The 16,743-nt window shown below is 35.0% G+C and overlaps 1 protein-coding gene across 1 annotated transcript in view; it reads left to right on the forward strand.

The window, feature by feature from the left end:
* Window positions 1–16,515, forward strand: part of kcnab1b (potassium voltage-gated channel subfamily A regulatory beta subunit 1b) — a 32,018-nt gene extending 15,503 nt beyond the window's left edge. The window contains exons 4-15 of the mRNA XM_042719175.1: window positions 196–275; window positions 1,140–1,184; window positions 1,303–1,347; window positions 1,539–1,582; window positions 4,591–4,681; window positions 9,199–9,200; window positions 12,575–12,648; window positions 12,960–13,080; window positions 13,173–13,267; window positions 13,972–14,092; window positions 14,893–14,981; window positions 15,469–16,515. Of these exons, the coding sequence (XP_042575109.1) occupies window positions 196–275; window positions 1,140–1,184; window positions 1,303–1,347; window positions 1,539–1,582; window positions 4,591–4,681; window positions 9,199–9,200; window positions 12,575–12,648; window positions 12,960–13,080; window positions 13,173–13,267; window positions 13,972–14,092; window positions 14,893–14,981; window positions 15,469–15,558 (897 nt within the window). The 3' untranslated portion in view covers window positions 15,559–16,515. The remainder of the gene's footprint in view (window positions 1–195; window positions 276–1,139; window positions 1,185–1,302; window positions 1,348–1,538; window positions 1,583–4,590; window positions 4,682–9,198; window positions 9,201–12,574; window positions 12,649–12,959; window positions 13,081–13,172; window positions 13,268–13,971; window positions 14,093–14,892; window positions 14,982–15,468) is intronic.
* Window positions 16,516–16,743: the final 228 nt, after the last annotated feature.

The raw sequence follows: 16,743 nt of genomic DNA on the forward strand, positions 1-16,743 counted from the left end.
CGTTTACACACACTTCTGAGCTCTCTGCAATGCTGGCTGACAGCCGAGTGCTTGATATTGATGTGTGTGTGTGTGTGTGTGTGTGTGTGTGTGTGTGTGTGTGTGTGTGTGTGTGTGTGTGTGTGTGTGTGTGTGTGTGTGTGTGTGTGTGTGTGTGTGTGTGTGTGTGTGTGTGTGTGTGTGTGTGTTTTGTAGGTGGCAGAGCAGCTGATGACTATAGCCTATGAAAATGGGGTCAACCTCTTTGACACTGCAGAGGTCTATTCAGCTGGGAAGTGAGTTTGACCTTTGACTTAAAGCAAAACAGAGTGGCTTAATCCATCTAGATACTTGCATACTATCTTGCATTCTAGAACCTATTGAATGGAAAGTATGCAAATTGGGATTCAGCCAGTGTGTAAGAGCACAAATAATCCTGGATTACAGACCATCCTGTAAGATCCAAACTTGCCAAACTGATTCATCTAAACCTGTTAGAAGAAGCAGAAGGGAATTCACTATAACTGAATTGCACCCACTGATAGCATTGTTTTTGCACACATTGTCTGCATTACTTTTGCACCAAATTCTCTAAAGGAATTATGCATTCAGGTTGAGATGCAAACGGCCACAAATTTAGTGCTTAATGCAATTTGCATAGATCAGTTTCTAGGCTTGCAGGCCAGTTTCTGAGTGTTAGTTAGTGCATGACTAGAGTGATCATAACTCCACCACTGTCATAAGGCACCTTTAAAATGCTAGAAGTTTGGATATGTGCCTGGTTGTGATGCTTTTCTCCATTCTTTAAGCATCATTTGATGAATTGCTGCTGTCATGATCACTAAAGAAGTACACTAACATTCATTTTAAATAAGCTTTAAACTTCCTCCAGTTTTCTGTGGATAGTAACCATAGCTCAACGTTAACTGTGTCAGGCAAATAGCGCTGACGTTTGTGAATCTGGCAAAATTCATGCATACAGAGGAGTGTTTATCTTGAAAGAATGACAGTAAATTTAAAGTTAAAGTTTAAATATATGCATATAGCAGTGCTATAGTGTCTCTATAGTGAATTCACCTCACAGTGCCATGGAAAAATTCTGTACAAATCCAGAAATAAAATCTTAAAAAGCACATAAAATGTGTCTTTCTTCTTCACAGGGCTGAAATTATCCTAGGAAACATTATCAAGAAAAAGTGTTGGAGGTATTTACTGTATCTTAGTTCTTTCCCATTATCATTGTAATCATCAATTTCATTGGCTGAGAAATTTAAAAGGCCACTGCTTTCACACAAAGTCCATAATCTGTCTGTATGTGTACAGGAGATCCAGTCTGGTCATCACCACTAAACTGTACTGGGGAGGAAAGTGAGTATCTGTCTGTCTTTCTTTCTTTTTGTCTGCCTGTCTATCTGTATATTCATTCTATTAATAACTACTGTAATTTTCTCCTTGAAATTAGGATTTTAGGTTTAGTCTGCTTATGTAAAGCTTTCTTTCTTCCTTTCTTCCTTCCTTTCTTTCTTTCTTTCTTTCTTTCTTTCTATCTATCTCTTTAGGGCAGAGACAGAGCGTGGGCTCTCTAGGAAGCACATTATTGAAGGTAGATATTTTTCTTCTTTCTTCTAATTCCCCTGTCGTTTGTAATTGACCTGAACCTTTTTTTCTTCTTTTCTTTCTAGTTCCCTCCTCCTTTATTGATTTTTTTCTCTTTCACTGCAGTACACTGTGTGTGGCCTTGTTCCTAATAAAAGCTCAGCATCCACACCAGCATTAATTCTTAAAAAGTCCTTTTTGATAAACGATTATTCAAACCACATACAGCTTGTATGTAGATACAGAAACAATTTAGTCTGTAGGTTTTTTGTCTTGTTTTCAAAAAAAAAAATGTCTAAACAACTTTAAAACAAGAGACATTTACATAAAAAGCATAATGAAACACAAATAAAACAATATCTTGTTTTATTTATTTACTTACCCACTTCCTTACTTATGTATTTAATTGAGTTCATTTGTTTTACCCCATTGTCAAATTTTGCATCTCAAGTACATATATTTTGTTTTAAGTATATTTAAATATTTTTACTGCAACGAGACTAAAAAGTTGAAAAAAGTAACAAATTTAAAACAAGATGCTTTAGATCACATACAAATTTAGCTGCCAAGGGTTTTAATTTATTTTGTAATTCAATTTCGATTGAACTATTTTAGCACCCATTGTTACAATCTCTTTTTTACAAAAGAGCTTGTGATTATGGGCAATAGTACTAAATGTTTTAATAGCCTAATGCATAATTAAAATGGCATATTTACGTATTCTGATGATTGCCTGCATGAATTATTTGAAGTGTTTGAAATAATAAGCTTTATTTGAGTGCTTAATCAAGAGTGGAAATCTACAAGTAGTAATATTCTGAATTATATCTGCTATATTACTGTATGAGATGGAGGTGAACCACTGATTTCAAGAGAGTTTAATATCTGTAATGTCATTTCTGTATCACTTTCAGATTTGTATTTCATGAAACTAATTGAATCATTCGCATACTGCGCTCATCCCTCCTTCCCTCCCCCCTGATCTCCAATTTATTTTTATCACTCCAGATTGTGTGTAGTTTTCCTTCCTGGCTCGTGTCTCTCTCCCCTCCTTGCTAGCTTGTGCTTGTTTGACATTGTTTGTGGGCTAGAAAGAAACGTCTGTTTATCCTCTATGTACTTCAAAAAAAGCTCCCTGCTAAGAATATCTCCTCCACAAACCCAGAAAATTCGGACTGATTAGAGCTGTGGCGGATTCAAGGGCATGCTCCGTGAGCACGGGGCCGATTAATGAGTCTGAGATTGGCTGGATTACAGTGTTTTTGTGAAACGACGAGCGTGGGGTTTATCTGTCAGATTAATTTCAGTATGGCAGAGTAATCACGCCAGCGTCTGATCACCTGAAAGCTATCTGACAACTTTGTTTCAACACACCTGGTGTTTGCTCTCTCTCTTTCTCTCTCAGCCAAGATTTATTGGCATGACTGTAAAGTTTTGCCAGTCCATTATTTTCACAGTACTTAAATACTGGTGTTTGAAATAAGAAAAGCCACAGTACAGTATGTGCATTATTTGAATGAAAATCTAAAATGGAATGAAGATTAAATGTGTTTAGGGTGTTTAGAGGTGGAGTGACCCCAAAATGAATTTGGACACCTAAGCAACACTCAGAAAAAGTTTGAATGCCATTGCATTAATCAACAAAATGTCAAACCGACTGCCATTTATTTAAAAGGAAAAACATCACAAGCACTTTTCATGCAAAACATTTCACAGAATAGATGTTTGTGAGGTTCCTAATTGAAAACAACTGATATAACATTTTAAAGAAATGAATCTTTTATTCAGCAAGGATGCATTAAATTGATCAAAAGTGACAGTATAAGACATATATAATGTTAAAAATTATTTAAAATAAATGCTGTCATCGAAGAATATATCATAATTTCCACAAATAGCAACACATTTTTCTAGAGCATCAAATCATATACTGTAGGATCATGTAACACTGAAGACTGGCTGCTAGAAAAATTCAGCTTTACTATTTCATAGGAATAAACTACATTTTAACATCAGTTAGGGATTACAATTTTTTAATTTTAATAACATTTTACTATATTTTATTTATTTCATTTTTTTATCAAATAAATGCAGCCTTGATCATAAGAAACTCACCTAAACTTTTGAACTTTAATGTGCTATATTCTCCATGAACTTTTGTTTTCACTGTTTTATACCAATAAATATTAACTATTTTTATGGCCTGGTGAACTAATATAATGCCCGATGTAATATTTTTTGTGTGTGTGTTCATAGTTGCAGAAGCAGCAGTTTTGAATTTCTCCAAGTTTGAAACAAGCGTTTGGTTTTATTTACTCAGTATCACCCTAATCAGAATATTCTTGATCATTTTAAACAAAGCTAATTTTGGATGATATTGATACGGTCATTGATATATAAACACAAATAAACATATTGCTCACAGTGCATAATGTATGTTACGAACTGTGAATTGTTTGTGATTTTTTTTCTTTCTCTCTGTTTCTGATTGGAACAGTGGTGTTACTGAATCATTTTGCTTCCTCATCTTCTTCATCCTTCTCTCCTCTGGTGTCTGCAAAGCTGTACTTTTCTAATCCTTTCTCAACTGCTCACCTGATCCTATTTTTGCTCACTCTGAGTTTCCTCTCTTCTCTCATCCTTCCATCTCTTTTCACACTTCTGGCTGTCAGATAGCAGCTCAGAATGAATGTAGGTCCTTAGGCAACTACATGAGTTTTTTGTCATCTTTTTTAATCTTTCCTGTTTCATAAAATAGTTGAATGAAAGTTCAGTTACTTGCCCTTATGTTGCTTCAAAACTTTTTTTTTCTACACAGAACACAAAATGTTGCATTAAGCAGAATGTTTATACTGCTCTTTGAATCAAAATGAATAGAAACTGAGACTGTTTGAGCCCCCCCCCCCAAAAAAAAGCAGCATGAAAGTATCAAAAATGTGGTCCGTACAACTCATGCACTCATCCACTCTGAATACAAAAAACATGAACACTTTCTTATGCTTTCTCTCTCTGTAGGTCTGAAGGGTTCTTTGCAGAGGTTACAGTTGGAGTATGTGGATGTGGTATTTGCCAATCGCCCCGACAGCAACACACCAATGGAGGGTAGGTGAGGCTTGGGCCCAAAGCAAAAGTCACTACGCTTAGAGGAAATTCATAAATCAATGCAAGTACTGTATGCATTGCGCTTATAGAACTGTCGCAAGAGCAGCTATAGCGTTAGCATAAACTGTCAGCAAGTTTTCTCTTTACTGTAATAGCAGTGCAACAGTTTGAAGAGAATTTTTATTTATTTAGCCAAATCTGAATAAAAACATCCAGTATAGTGGCAAAGGTTTGAAGGAAACTATAGTGCTCCCTAATGGTCTAAGGTTTGTTAGCACCCAAGTAATGCTAGAACACAGTTCAAGTACACTACAGTTCAAAAGTTTGGGTTCGGTTCGATTTTATTTTAAATGTTTTTTGAAAGTAATCTCTTATGCTCACCATTTATTTGATAAGAATACAGTAAAACAGTAATATTGTAAATATATATATATATATATATATATATATATATATATATATATATATATATATATATATATATATATATATATATATATATATATTCAAATGCATTTTAAAGTGTAATTTACTCTTGTCATGCTCAAGCTGAATATTCAGTAGCCATTACTTTAGTCTTCAATGTCACATACAGAAATCATTTCTAATATGTTGATTTGCTGCTCAAGAGACATTTCTTCTTATCAATGTTGAAAACATTTGTGCTGCTTAATATTTGTGTGGAATCCATAATACAGGATAATTTACAAAATCTTTGAAGAGTTCAAAAGAAAGGCATTTATTTGAAATAGGTTTTTTTGTGTGTGTGTGTGTGTGTGTGTGTGTGTGTGTGTGTGTGTGTGTGTGTTTTTGTGTGTGTGTGTGACATTATAAATGTCTTTACTGTCACTTTTGATCTATTTAATTCAGGGATTCTCAACTCTGGCCCTCGAGGTCCAGGTTCCTGCAGAATAGCTCCAACCTTGATTAAACTCACCTGCCTGTAACTTTCTAGTGATCCTGAAGACCTTGATTAGCTTGTTCAGGTGTGTTGGAGCAAAACTCTGCCGGAAAGTGGACCTCAAGGGCCGGAGTTAATGCGTAATGGAAGAGTAGTGTATGTTTAGTGCATGACCCTGTGCAAAGACCTTGACAAAAGTCTCTATTTGCATATACTTGGTCTAAATTATGTCTCTGGTCTTAGTCTGTGTGTGTGTGTGTGTGTGTGTGTGTGTGTGTGTGTGTGTGTGTGTGTGTGTGTGTGTGTGTGTGTGTGTGTGTGTGTGTGTGTGTGTGTGTGTGTGTGTGTGTGTGTGTGTGTGTGTGTGTGTAAAACAGGATGTAGGGTGCTATTTCCATACATCTCAGGAGGCCGTTTTTCATAATCCCAGTCTAACCTCTCTCTCACTCCCTTTTGATTTCTGTGGCACTGCAGTGCTCGGGAAGTCTACTTCTTATACACTCTCTCCGTCACCATATCTGTCTTTCTCTCTAGTTGACTTTTTCTCTCTCTCTCTTTCTCTGAGGGGGATTAGAGACTTGCCCATGGGGTACATACAGTGTATTTTTAAGCTGCTCTTTGCCTGCTGTGTCTTCAAACTCCAGACCTTTCTCTCTCACACTTATATACACACACACATACAGACACACACACACAATCTACATGTGTGCTACATTATATACATGTATCTAAATGATGAGATACCACTTATATTGTTTTTATGTGGAGCATAGTATTTTATTTCATTTTATTTCATCCCCAAATGTCCCAAAGAGAGGTTTCATTAGATTTAGCTATCTTTTGGGGACAAATTTGTTAGTAAACCCACACACACCTGATTTCTGAACGTTAGGATTTTTCCTGCCTGTATGAGCGAGTCTTATCAACACATAAACACATTTAACATCAGGGTTACAAGCCAGAAAAGTAATGCATAGATCTCCTACAGTGTGGGGATAATCTCAAGAGGACTCTCCATACAAATCAGAGCTTTAAAGCCACGGTGGGGGAAAGCAGAAGATCTAACAAAGTAAAACGTTTAATCATCGTTCTTCCATCGAGGCTGGAATGATTTTAATCCAAATTGATGTGCAATGTTTTCTTGGCACGTACAGTTAAATCCTCGTGGGAAGATAATGATAGTAGGGTATTTTAATAAAATAACATTTTGGTACTGAACTGAGAACAAATTTCACTACCCATAGCCTCCCTGGAGACTTGTTAATGTGTTTGCCATGTTGTCGCTGAGCATTGTGAGATAGACATTAGACCATCAATGTGATGCTGGTCCTGATATCTTAGTACTGTATATGTTATTTATGTATATGGTGTTTTGTGGTTGATAGTATTTTTTTTGCTTATATTTAAGATGAAATCTTTATAACAGTTGAAATAGTTTATATAAGAAGTAGTTTATATAATATGTGGCTAGAATTTAGCACAGACATAGTTATAAAGATTATATTGTTTTGATGCAGTGCAGTACCCTATAGCCTTTTATTTTCAGTGCATTAGTGTAAATGTGATTTTGTTCACTTTTTACAAACCGAGGGATATACTGTAATTATATTCTGTGTTAATTGAAAGTATGCCATGGATGCTGTCGATAGAGCATAACTTGTATTGAAGAACTTACAAACAGATCCCTTTTAGGTCACGTTCATAATTTATTGATTACAGCTTTGCTCGATAATGCCCTCCTGGCCTGTAATATTTGTTGGCGTTTTAATAAACACCAAACACATATCTGTGTTTGTTAGTGTTTATCTGATATTGTAGAGCAGACTAAGCACCTACTGGCTGTTTCCGCAAACCTCAAATGACCTATTTGTGTTTGAATCGTCCATATCAGTCTATAGTAGAGATATTAAAGCCACAAATCAAAATCATACAGCGCACTGTCTCTCTGTTCCCACACACACACACAAATCAAATCAAGCTATCATATGACAAAACTACATGCATAGAATGACTAATACCTTACTAAGAAGTATTGTGGTGGTACCAGGATGCTTTCTAAACTTGACTGAGTTTGCTAAGCATCATGGGTAATGATTAGGCATAATTCTGCTGCTGTTTAGAGCACTTACTTGTCTGTATCTTGTCTACAGTTTAATCTTGTTCTTTTGAACTTTTTATTCATCAAAGAACAGATTTTTAACATTGATAGAAATGTTTCTTGAGGAGCCAATCGATTTATTAGAATGATTTCTGAAGGATCATGTGACACTGAAGACTGGAGTAATGATGCTGAAAATACATCTTTGCATCACAGGAATAAATTACATTTTAAAATATATTAAAATATAAGATGTTAATAAAAATAGTAATAATATTTCACAATATTACTGTTTTTGCTGTATTTTTAAATCAAAGCCTTGGTGAGCATAAGAGACTTCTTTAAAAAAAAAAAGTCATTTAAAAAAATACCTAGCTTTTGAATGGTAGTTTATATGTGCTTTAAATCTGAACAAATACGGTTTCTTAAAATAAGCCAAGCAAAGCTGTGATTGAGCTTGAAAGACTGCAACTACTGGACTGACTAAATACTGAATGTGAGTGGACAATTTCTTTTTTTTTTTCTTTTTTTTTCCTACATTTTTGTTTGTTTTCTATAGCAATAATTCAACTTCACTGTAAAAAATAATTCTGTAACATTTATGGTAAAAAACAGCAGCTGTGTATGGCAGAATTTTACCGTAAAAAACAGGGTAGCAACATTTTAGGTTTTACTGTTTTAACTTAAATTTACAGTTAAATACTGTAATTTCATTAAGTGATATAATGTTAATATACCAACCTATTGAAGTACTGAAATCTGTTTAGTACCTTTTTTAATACACTGAAAATCACCAAATGCATGTGGTGATGAGAAAGTCACGTGATGAACCAAAGCCCATCACAAGCTGCTTTTAAATAATAACATACAGTATATAGAATGAGCACAGTGTCATTCACAAAAAACACTAAACACCATCATGGTAACGCACATGAAACTGAAATAATGCAATAAACATTCATTTAACAACATTAGGTGTAACACACAACCCTAATATACAAAACTGATATGAAAAACTAAGAAGAAACATAATTATTTCAACAACAACAAAAACCATCAAATTTGAAATGTAACGCAGGGTATTCTGGCACATGTCAATTTACAGTTATTCACCATATATAGTAGGGGAATTTACCTTTATGCATTTAACAGGTTTTAACTGTAGCATTTTTACAGTCTTTTACCGTCAAATTCACGGTAATTTTTTACAGTGTTGATTTATCAAAGATACAAATATTTTTTGGGGAAGTTGTAATCAAAATCCACTCAAGATTCAGAGGGGACACGTGGGCATGACGCATCTGCACTCGCACGCTGCAGCCTACGCGCTGCAGAAACCCCACATCCACATTACATTAGATTAATACTTCAGGGTTCTGCTGTTCAGATGTTCCATGAGTCCTCAGTCTCTCATGAGAAGAAACTATACCATGGTTTGCTGAATAACCATTAATTTTTGTTCACACTGACATGTGCCTCTGGCTTCCTGTGTTTTTGTCTTGTTCTCTCTTTTCTTGACCAGATGTATTGTTGTGCTTAGCTGATGTTCACTTGGTTTTTTCTCCTCCATTCTCACCCACACACATTTCTCTTCATTCGTACAGAGTTCGTAATGAGAGGGTGGGTGTGGGCTTTCATTTTCATTATGTACTGAGGTAGATTTGGCTGCTGTTTTCTACTCTTCCGTTCTTTTTTTAATCTCCTTTCACCTTCTCTTACCTTTTTCTTTTATAGAAGTTCTTTTGTTTCTCATGTTCATATTTTGATTGGTTTCACAGATGGTATAAGGTTTGGTCTACATTGGACTATGACCTGCCCACTTAAACAGGAAAGACACAAAAACATATACATATATATATTTTTTTGCCACTAACCTCGAAAACTTTGGCAAATCCAGTAGTTATTTTATCCTCAAACGTGATTGTTATATCAACACTAGTATCTTCTAAACACAGTTTTGTTTGTAGGCAGACTGAAAAATAACACTACATGTCTTTACTCCCAGAAGGTTCCAGCCAATCAGATTAGCACCTGCCCGACCGTGTAAGTGCTTTCCATTTCTGTGCAATATGTATCAGACGGTTAGGGAAGGGACTTGGTCCTCAGGCGTGCCATTTGATGAGACTAGGGCAGCTCTGCGACACTGCTGTCAGATGAAGGGCGTCCCACAGTCATCACTCACTGGTGGCATGTGTAGTGAAGATTAAACAGTGGACAGTCAGACACACAACAAAGCCCAGATCATAGCGAGTAATGGCCAGAGTGGTAAAGCACCTGGAGACAAAGCACTGATGAGATGGAGAAAAGCAGCTCTTCGCATATGAAAATCTGAATGATGAAGCAATAAAGCAGCTTTATGAGCTCATGATGTAGGCATTTTCGAGTGGTTCTGGTACTCGCTGCTCTGGTGCTGAACTGAGCGCAGAACAGCAGTAAAGGTCTCTGCTGGTAATGACACATAACAGTAATGCCTTGAGGATGTCAGAACAGATGGTGTTCCCATTGGCTGCAGAGTAGCGCTCTGTCAAACGTATATACTGTATATATATATATATATGCTAACATCATATACAAGCATATGACGACACAAACGCTGTTGTCTGTTCACATTATGCATGATCTCACGGAGGTATTTTGTCCTACATGTATGCTTCTAGCATACTGTTCAAAGGTTTGGGGTTGGTAAGATTTTTTAATTGTTTCGAGAAAAAAAAGTCTCATACTCATTTAGGCTGCATTTATTTGATCAAAAAGATGATATTGTGAAATAATAAAAATTACTGTTTTCTGTTTTAATATATTTTAAAATATACTTTATTCCTGTGATGGCAAGCTGAATTTTCAGCAGCATTACTCCAATTTTCAGTATCACATGATCCTCATGAATTCCAGTATGCTGATTTGATATCATATTGAGAACAGTTGTGCTGCTTAATATTTTGTCATAACCATGATAACTTTTCTCTTTGATAAATAGAAAGTTCAGTAGAACATTGTTTGAAATAGAAATATTTTGTAACATTATGAATGTCTTTACTGCAATTTAATGCATCCTTACTGAATAAAGTGTGTGTGTGGTGTGTACTGTGTGTGTGTGTGTGTGTGTGTGGTATATATATATATATATATATATATATATATATATCTATCTATATATATATATCATATATGCATGGATATATATAGTCTATATGTATATTTTTATATATGAAAAACATACAAATATTATATAGTTCATAGATTATATTCAATTCATATTTTAACAATTTGCAAAACATACATTTTGATTAACTTTTTTTAAGTTTACCTCTGATTTAGTTTTTAGTTTGGTTTTTTTCTAAGTTTTCATATTTTATTAATTTTTTTATTTTGTTTTTATTTAGGTTTGATTAACTTTTTAATTTTGTTTTTAAATTAGTTTATATAATTTTTTTTTTTTTTTTTTTTTTATATGTGTAGTGTTTTTTTTTTTTTTTGTGAAATTTTAATTTTTAAAAGTCAAATACTTTTAATCTTGTTGTGTATTTTTTTTTAAATAAATTTATTTGGGTTTTTTGGCATTTTTTTTTTTTTTAATTGATTCATTCTTGGTTTTAGAAGGAAGTTATAAAAAAGGATGATGGTGAAAATACAGATGGATAGTTAAATTCTGCTTTATTAAATTCCACTGGATAATAAAAACACAAATGTCCTTCCTCTGTGAGTTAGCATTCAATTTAACCATCCTCTCTTAAACACTGTTGTGTGGGCCATTATCCTTATTATAACTCATTGAGCAAAATGGATCTACTCACCAGTTGGATTATGAGATGAGAGCATTTTCTTAAGGGTAAAGTTGGGTTAACAAGGCCTTGATGCCCATTTGTGTTTCTCGGGTGAGGATTCCTGCCATTGCCTATTTGCACGTTGGCACTCAGTTAAGGAATTATGCAAATCAGATAATGGTGCAAACACAGCCCCGGAAATAGCACTGATAGCAATTTGCACTGGACTATTCTCCAGGTTACAGGATGCTTGTGAACTGTAAGTAGTATAGTATGCTAAAATAATAATTAAATTCTTAATTATTCATTAAACTTTTTAATGAATTAAGACCAAATCTTACAACAAATAATGAGTTAATAAAGGTAAAATATTTTCATGTCATGAGTATGTCTGGAATACTTTGGGATGAATAAAATTGTGCTTCTACGCTTGAATATACAATACAGAAAAGTTAAAAATGATTGTACCTTGTACAATAAAACTTGCTTAGTGAGATATAGAGCTGTTGTGTCAGTTTGACGTACAGCTGAAGTGCTTCTCATCTTTAATCCTGTTCATTCAAATGGCTGTGACATAGTTTCAGCTCTTTTGCATTATAAGCATTTATCCTTTGTGCAACTCTGTCAGTGTTGCCAGATCTCACAGGAAAAACATGCAACCTGTTCTGACAAACACAATCTCAAAATAAGCCTCCCCAAAACATGGCTAAATTGGCTAAACATGTTTGTACTCTCAGAGGGGAATTGCTTAATTGAATCTGGTTTATTCTAGAATTTGGGTAAAATAAGTTGATTTTTACAATTCAGGGACCCTCTCTTGCAAATTTGATAGGTTATCTGTAACACTGCTGAATAACGTGAATAACGTGTTGACCTTTTTTCTTACTTATATCATTTACCATGTGCTGTGTAAATTATACTATAAGTAAAAAAAACGACTTAATGAAATACAGCCCAAAGTCGCTTAATAAGCAGTCATGTCAACACAGCGCAAGGAGAGGACGTAAACAGCGCCATCTAATGGTGACCAGACACAAATGATTTCTCTGTGATGGATCTAAAAGCAAACTAATCCAGAAGCTTGGCTGATAATTTTGTCTGTACATGTGTTTTTTTTTTTTTTTTTTTTTTTAGCCATGACACATGTCATTAACCATGGCATGTCCATGTACTGGGGCACATCACGCTGGTCAGCGATGGAGATCATGGTGAGTATAGAGAGGAAAAAGTGCACTCTGCGTGGACTTTTTAAAAACATTTTAAAGTAGAGAAAATTACATTGGATTTTAGGGCTTTTATATAAAGATTTTATCAATATTTTAACATATTATTAAATTATTTTAAAATATTCTTAATTTCATTGTTGCTAGTGGGTTAAGAAAATGTAATTCAATTATCCTTAAGGATGTTTAGATATATTTAATGGGCAACAACACAAAAATACTCAATGTGTGTTTATATCTTTATTCATGAACTATCATTCTTTTCTAATTTTTGCCATCTCTTTCTCCCCTTGTAGGAGGCGTATTCTGTAGCGAGGCAGTTTAATCTGATTCCTCCTGTGTGTGAACAGGCTGAATATCATTTATTCCAGAGGGATAAAGTGGAAATGCAGTTGCCAGAGCTTTACCATAAGATTGGTAAAAACAAACACATATTGTATATACACATGAACACACATTATTCAAATATGATCTTTGAAACAGCTTAAAAACACAGTCGTGCACCGCAGGTGTTGGAGTGGTTTCCTGGTCTCCTCTAGCCTGTGGCATCATCACAGGGAAATATGAAAACGGCATCCCAGAATCCTCCAGGGCCTCTTTGAAGGTACTTTAAAGGAGTAGTTCAGGCAAAAATGAAAATGTGCTGAAAATGCACTCACCCTCCGGCCATCCAAGATGTAGAGGAGTTGATTTCGTCATTAGAATAGATTTGGGGAAATTTAGCATTACATCACTTGCTCACCAGTGGATCCTTTGCAGTGAATGGGTGCCAACATTAACATGACAATAATCAACAAGTAATCCAGAAAACTCCAGTCAATCAGTTAACATCTTGTGAGATGTGAAAAGCTCAGTGTTTGTGAGAAACACATCCATCATTAAATTTAAATAGTTGCTTCTGGCCAATCAGCTGTTTGGACTCTCATTCTGATGGCACCCATTCACTGCAGAGCATCCATTGATGAACAAGTGATGTAATGCTTAACTGTTCATTTTTGGGTGAACTGTTCCTTTAATACTGTCTGTCATGACAGACACATCATTTTCTCAAGACATAACGATGGTTATCTGTTGATTAAACTGAAATTGATCCAACTGAAATGGTGCCAGATTTCTGTACAAAAACAGCTATACTCAACAGAAGAGTTATATAGGACAGTCTGACACTGGATGAAGTGATTGAGGAGCTCATATAGTTCATAGATTACACCTTTAGCTAGTATACAGCGATGAGGGTGCCAGTCTGTCAGGGCAGGTTTGCTGTGCTTGTCTCAGTCTCTCTCTCTTTCTCTCTTTCTCTCTCTGCAGTCATACCAATGGCTGAAGGAGAAGATTCTGAGTGAGGATGGCAGAAAGCAGCAGGCCAAGCTTAAGGAATTGACCCACATAGCTGAGAGGCTCAGCTGTACCCTTCCACAACTTGCCATCGGTAGGTCAAAAGAACTTTTTCACTTAAACTGTCATCACTGCCATAGTGACTCAACTGTTCTGTCAGTAAAATACTGAATTTCTGCTTTTATGCACATTTCTTGACTGAGAAACATACCTTGACATTAATCCACAGGGCTTTAAAGTCACCAAATCTGAGGGTTGAAAAAATGACACAATTACTTACTTAATGAAAAACAAATTTGGCTTTTTTTTTTTAGCTGGAAGCATTTTTATGATATGGAAAACCTTGATGGAGGCTCTTTTTTAATTTTAATGTGTGTTTTTAAAAATGTAATGGGGTAATATTCTATTCAAAAACTATTCTTTATTAAAATGTAGGAAATAGTATTTTTTTTATTTTGTTTAATTTATTAATGTAGTTTTATTTTTGTTTAATAATAATAAAACATAATTTCTTTTAAAAACATTATTTTTTTAATTATTTGTATTTGTTGTGTATTTTTTTAACGTCAATAATTATTTACATTTTATTTTATTTATTATTAATAATAATAATACATCTTATTAAAAACATATTTGTTTGTATACATTGTTTATAATTAATTTTATGTGTATTTTTTTCAATGTAAAAACAGTTTGATGAACAAAAAAATATTTTGAAAAAAAAAAAAAAAAAAAAACTCCTGTATAAACAGTCCTTACAGTAGCATTTGGCTGCACTTCCCGTTCAGAATCCTACTAGCTCATTTGAGATTCCCCTGATTCACTGGCTTGAAACTTTCATACATGTAGGACTAAATGATTCCACATGAATCTATTCTCTGTGTACCTCTGTAGCCTGGTGCCTCCGTAATGAAGGAGTGAGTTCTGTTCTCCTGGGGACCTCCAACCCTGCACAGCTCACTGAGAACCTGGGGGCGATACAGGCAAGAGATTTATCAAAACATCTCAAACACACTCACACACTGTGGAATCACTGCCATCCCACAAACTCTGGTGGCCTGCTACAGCTCTGTGCTTTTATCTCTTAACACCTATCTTCTGAATCTCACAGGGTTAATTTTACATCTAAAACATCAAAAACAGGATATTGTTTGATGTTATTTTTATGTGCCAAGGCAAAATTTCACACACAGATAAGAGATCCAACTAAAACCAGCTTCAGATAAAGATGGTTATGTGTAGTTTCTAGCTTGACAAAATAATTGGTCTAGCACTTTCTCAACCAGGGGCCTCAGAAAACTTCTAAGGGGGCTTCAATACGACTTAAAAATGTTTAGATTTTTAGAACAAGCATTAAAATATTATTTAGAATAAGCATTAAAATAAGCTAAAACAATTAAAAATCATGATAATTCTAATATGAATTCATCCCACATGTTTTAGTAATTCGATCTACATTCTCGCTGACAGGTTCTTCCAAAGATCACCGCTCAAGTGGCCTCGGACATCGACAAAATCCTGGGTAACCGTCCCCACAGTAAGAAGGACTACCATCACTAGGCCTTTCTGTGAACCTGTAAGCCTTGAGACTCAGGATCCCGTGCCAGCCCTCTTGTGTTGGCGGGTGTCCACAGTGTGTGATTCCCACCATTGTGTGTCTGTGTCTACTTCTTTTGCAGAGAGCCATTGTTACTGTTACAGTAGAAATGCTAAAGTGTTATGCATGCTTCTGTTTGACCTATACCTGAGCTCAACCTCGCATTAAGATCTCTGTGGAGACACACCTGCCTGTGAAGCACAGAAGCTCCCGGACTCCCTCGTCTGTGGGGTTTTGTATTCAGCCGTCATAACCCATATGTGCCAAAGTGAACATGGTCTTGACCCTTGACCTCCGGACATCTATTCTGAAAAGGCATGAATAACAGGCCCTTATGAATGGCCCTGATTATGGTCTATAAAAAGTAAAGTAAGGAAAGGCACTGCATATCACTCTGAGAATGTACAAACTAAGAACTGTGATGTATGGCAGAGCAGCATGTAGAGTTGAACTGTGTACACTGGTAAAAATGTGTTGGATTAAAAAGCCATCAACAGCAAAGTGGGCTGTTATTGTGTTTAAATGTTCTCCAAAAAGTTTAACATCTTTAAACTACCATTTGAGTATGTTTCCTTTGTAAACCCTGCAATTTGTGTCAATTCCGTTCAACAATTTCTTACTTCTCCATTGTTTTATATGTACATTATAAAAGAAACTTAGTTTGTTCAAAGGCTTATACAGTGTTGAAGTTACACTGGTTAAATATTTAAATGCTTGCTGCTGTATTTGGCAACTTTTGAACTGCTAAGCAGTACATACTTAAGTCCCGAGAGTGACAGAAATGCACAGCTACTAAAAGCAACTAGTTCCTGTCCATGACAAATGGGGTCTGAATGTTTACAGACTTGAAAATGATGAAGCTGTTAATTAATGCTTTGTGCAGAGTGCTTTTAACATTAAAATAAAAATGTGCATCTCCAGTTTGTGGTGTTTTGTTACATATAAATGTTTTTAACCTTTTGAAGTTATTTTGCTGGTTGAAGAACTTGCTTCAAAATGTTGCCTGGAAACAAAATAACATGAAAAGTGTAGGCTACAGTTTAAAAAAAAAGAAAAACGAAACATAACTAATTTAAAAAGTAGAAAAACTAGGCCATGACTAAACGGGGAAAAAACTAGGTCACATGAGGCAGATAAAATACTGAGTA

The sequence above is a fragment of the Cyprinus carpio genome, chromosome B2 (genome assembly GCF_018340385.1).
Source record: "Cyprinus carpio isolate SPL01 chromosome B2, ASM1834038v1, whole genome shotgun sequence".
NCBI lineage: Eukaryota > Metazoa > Chordata > Actinopteri > Cypriniformes > Cyprinidae > Cyprinus > Cyprinus carpio.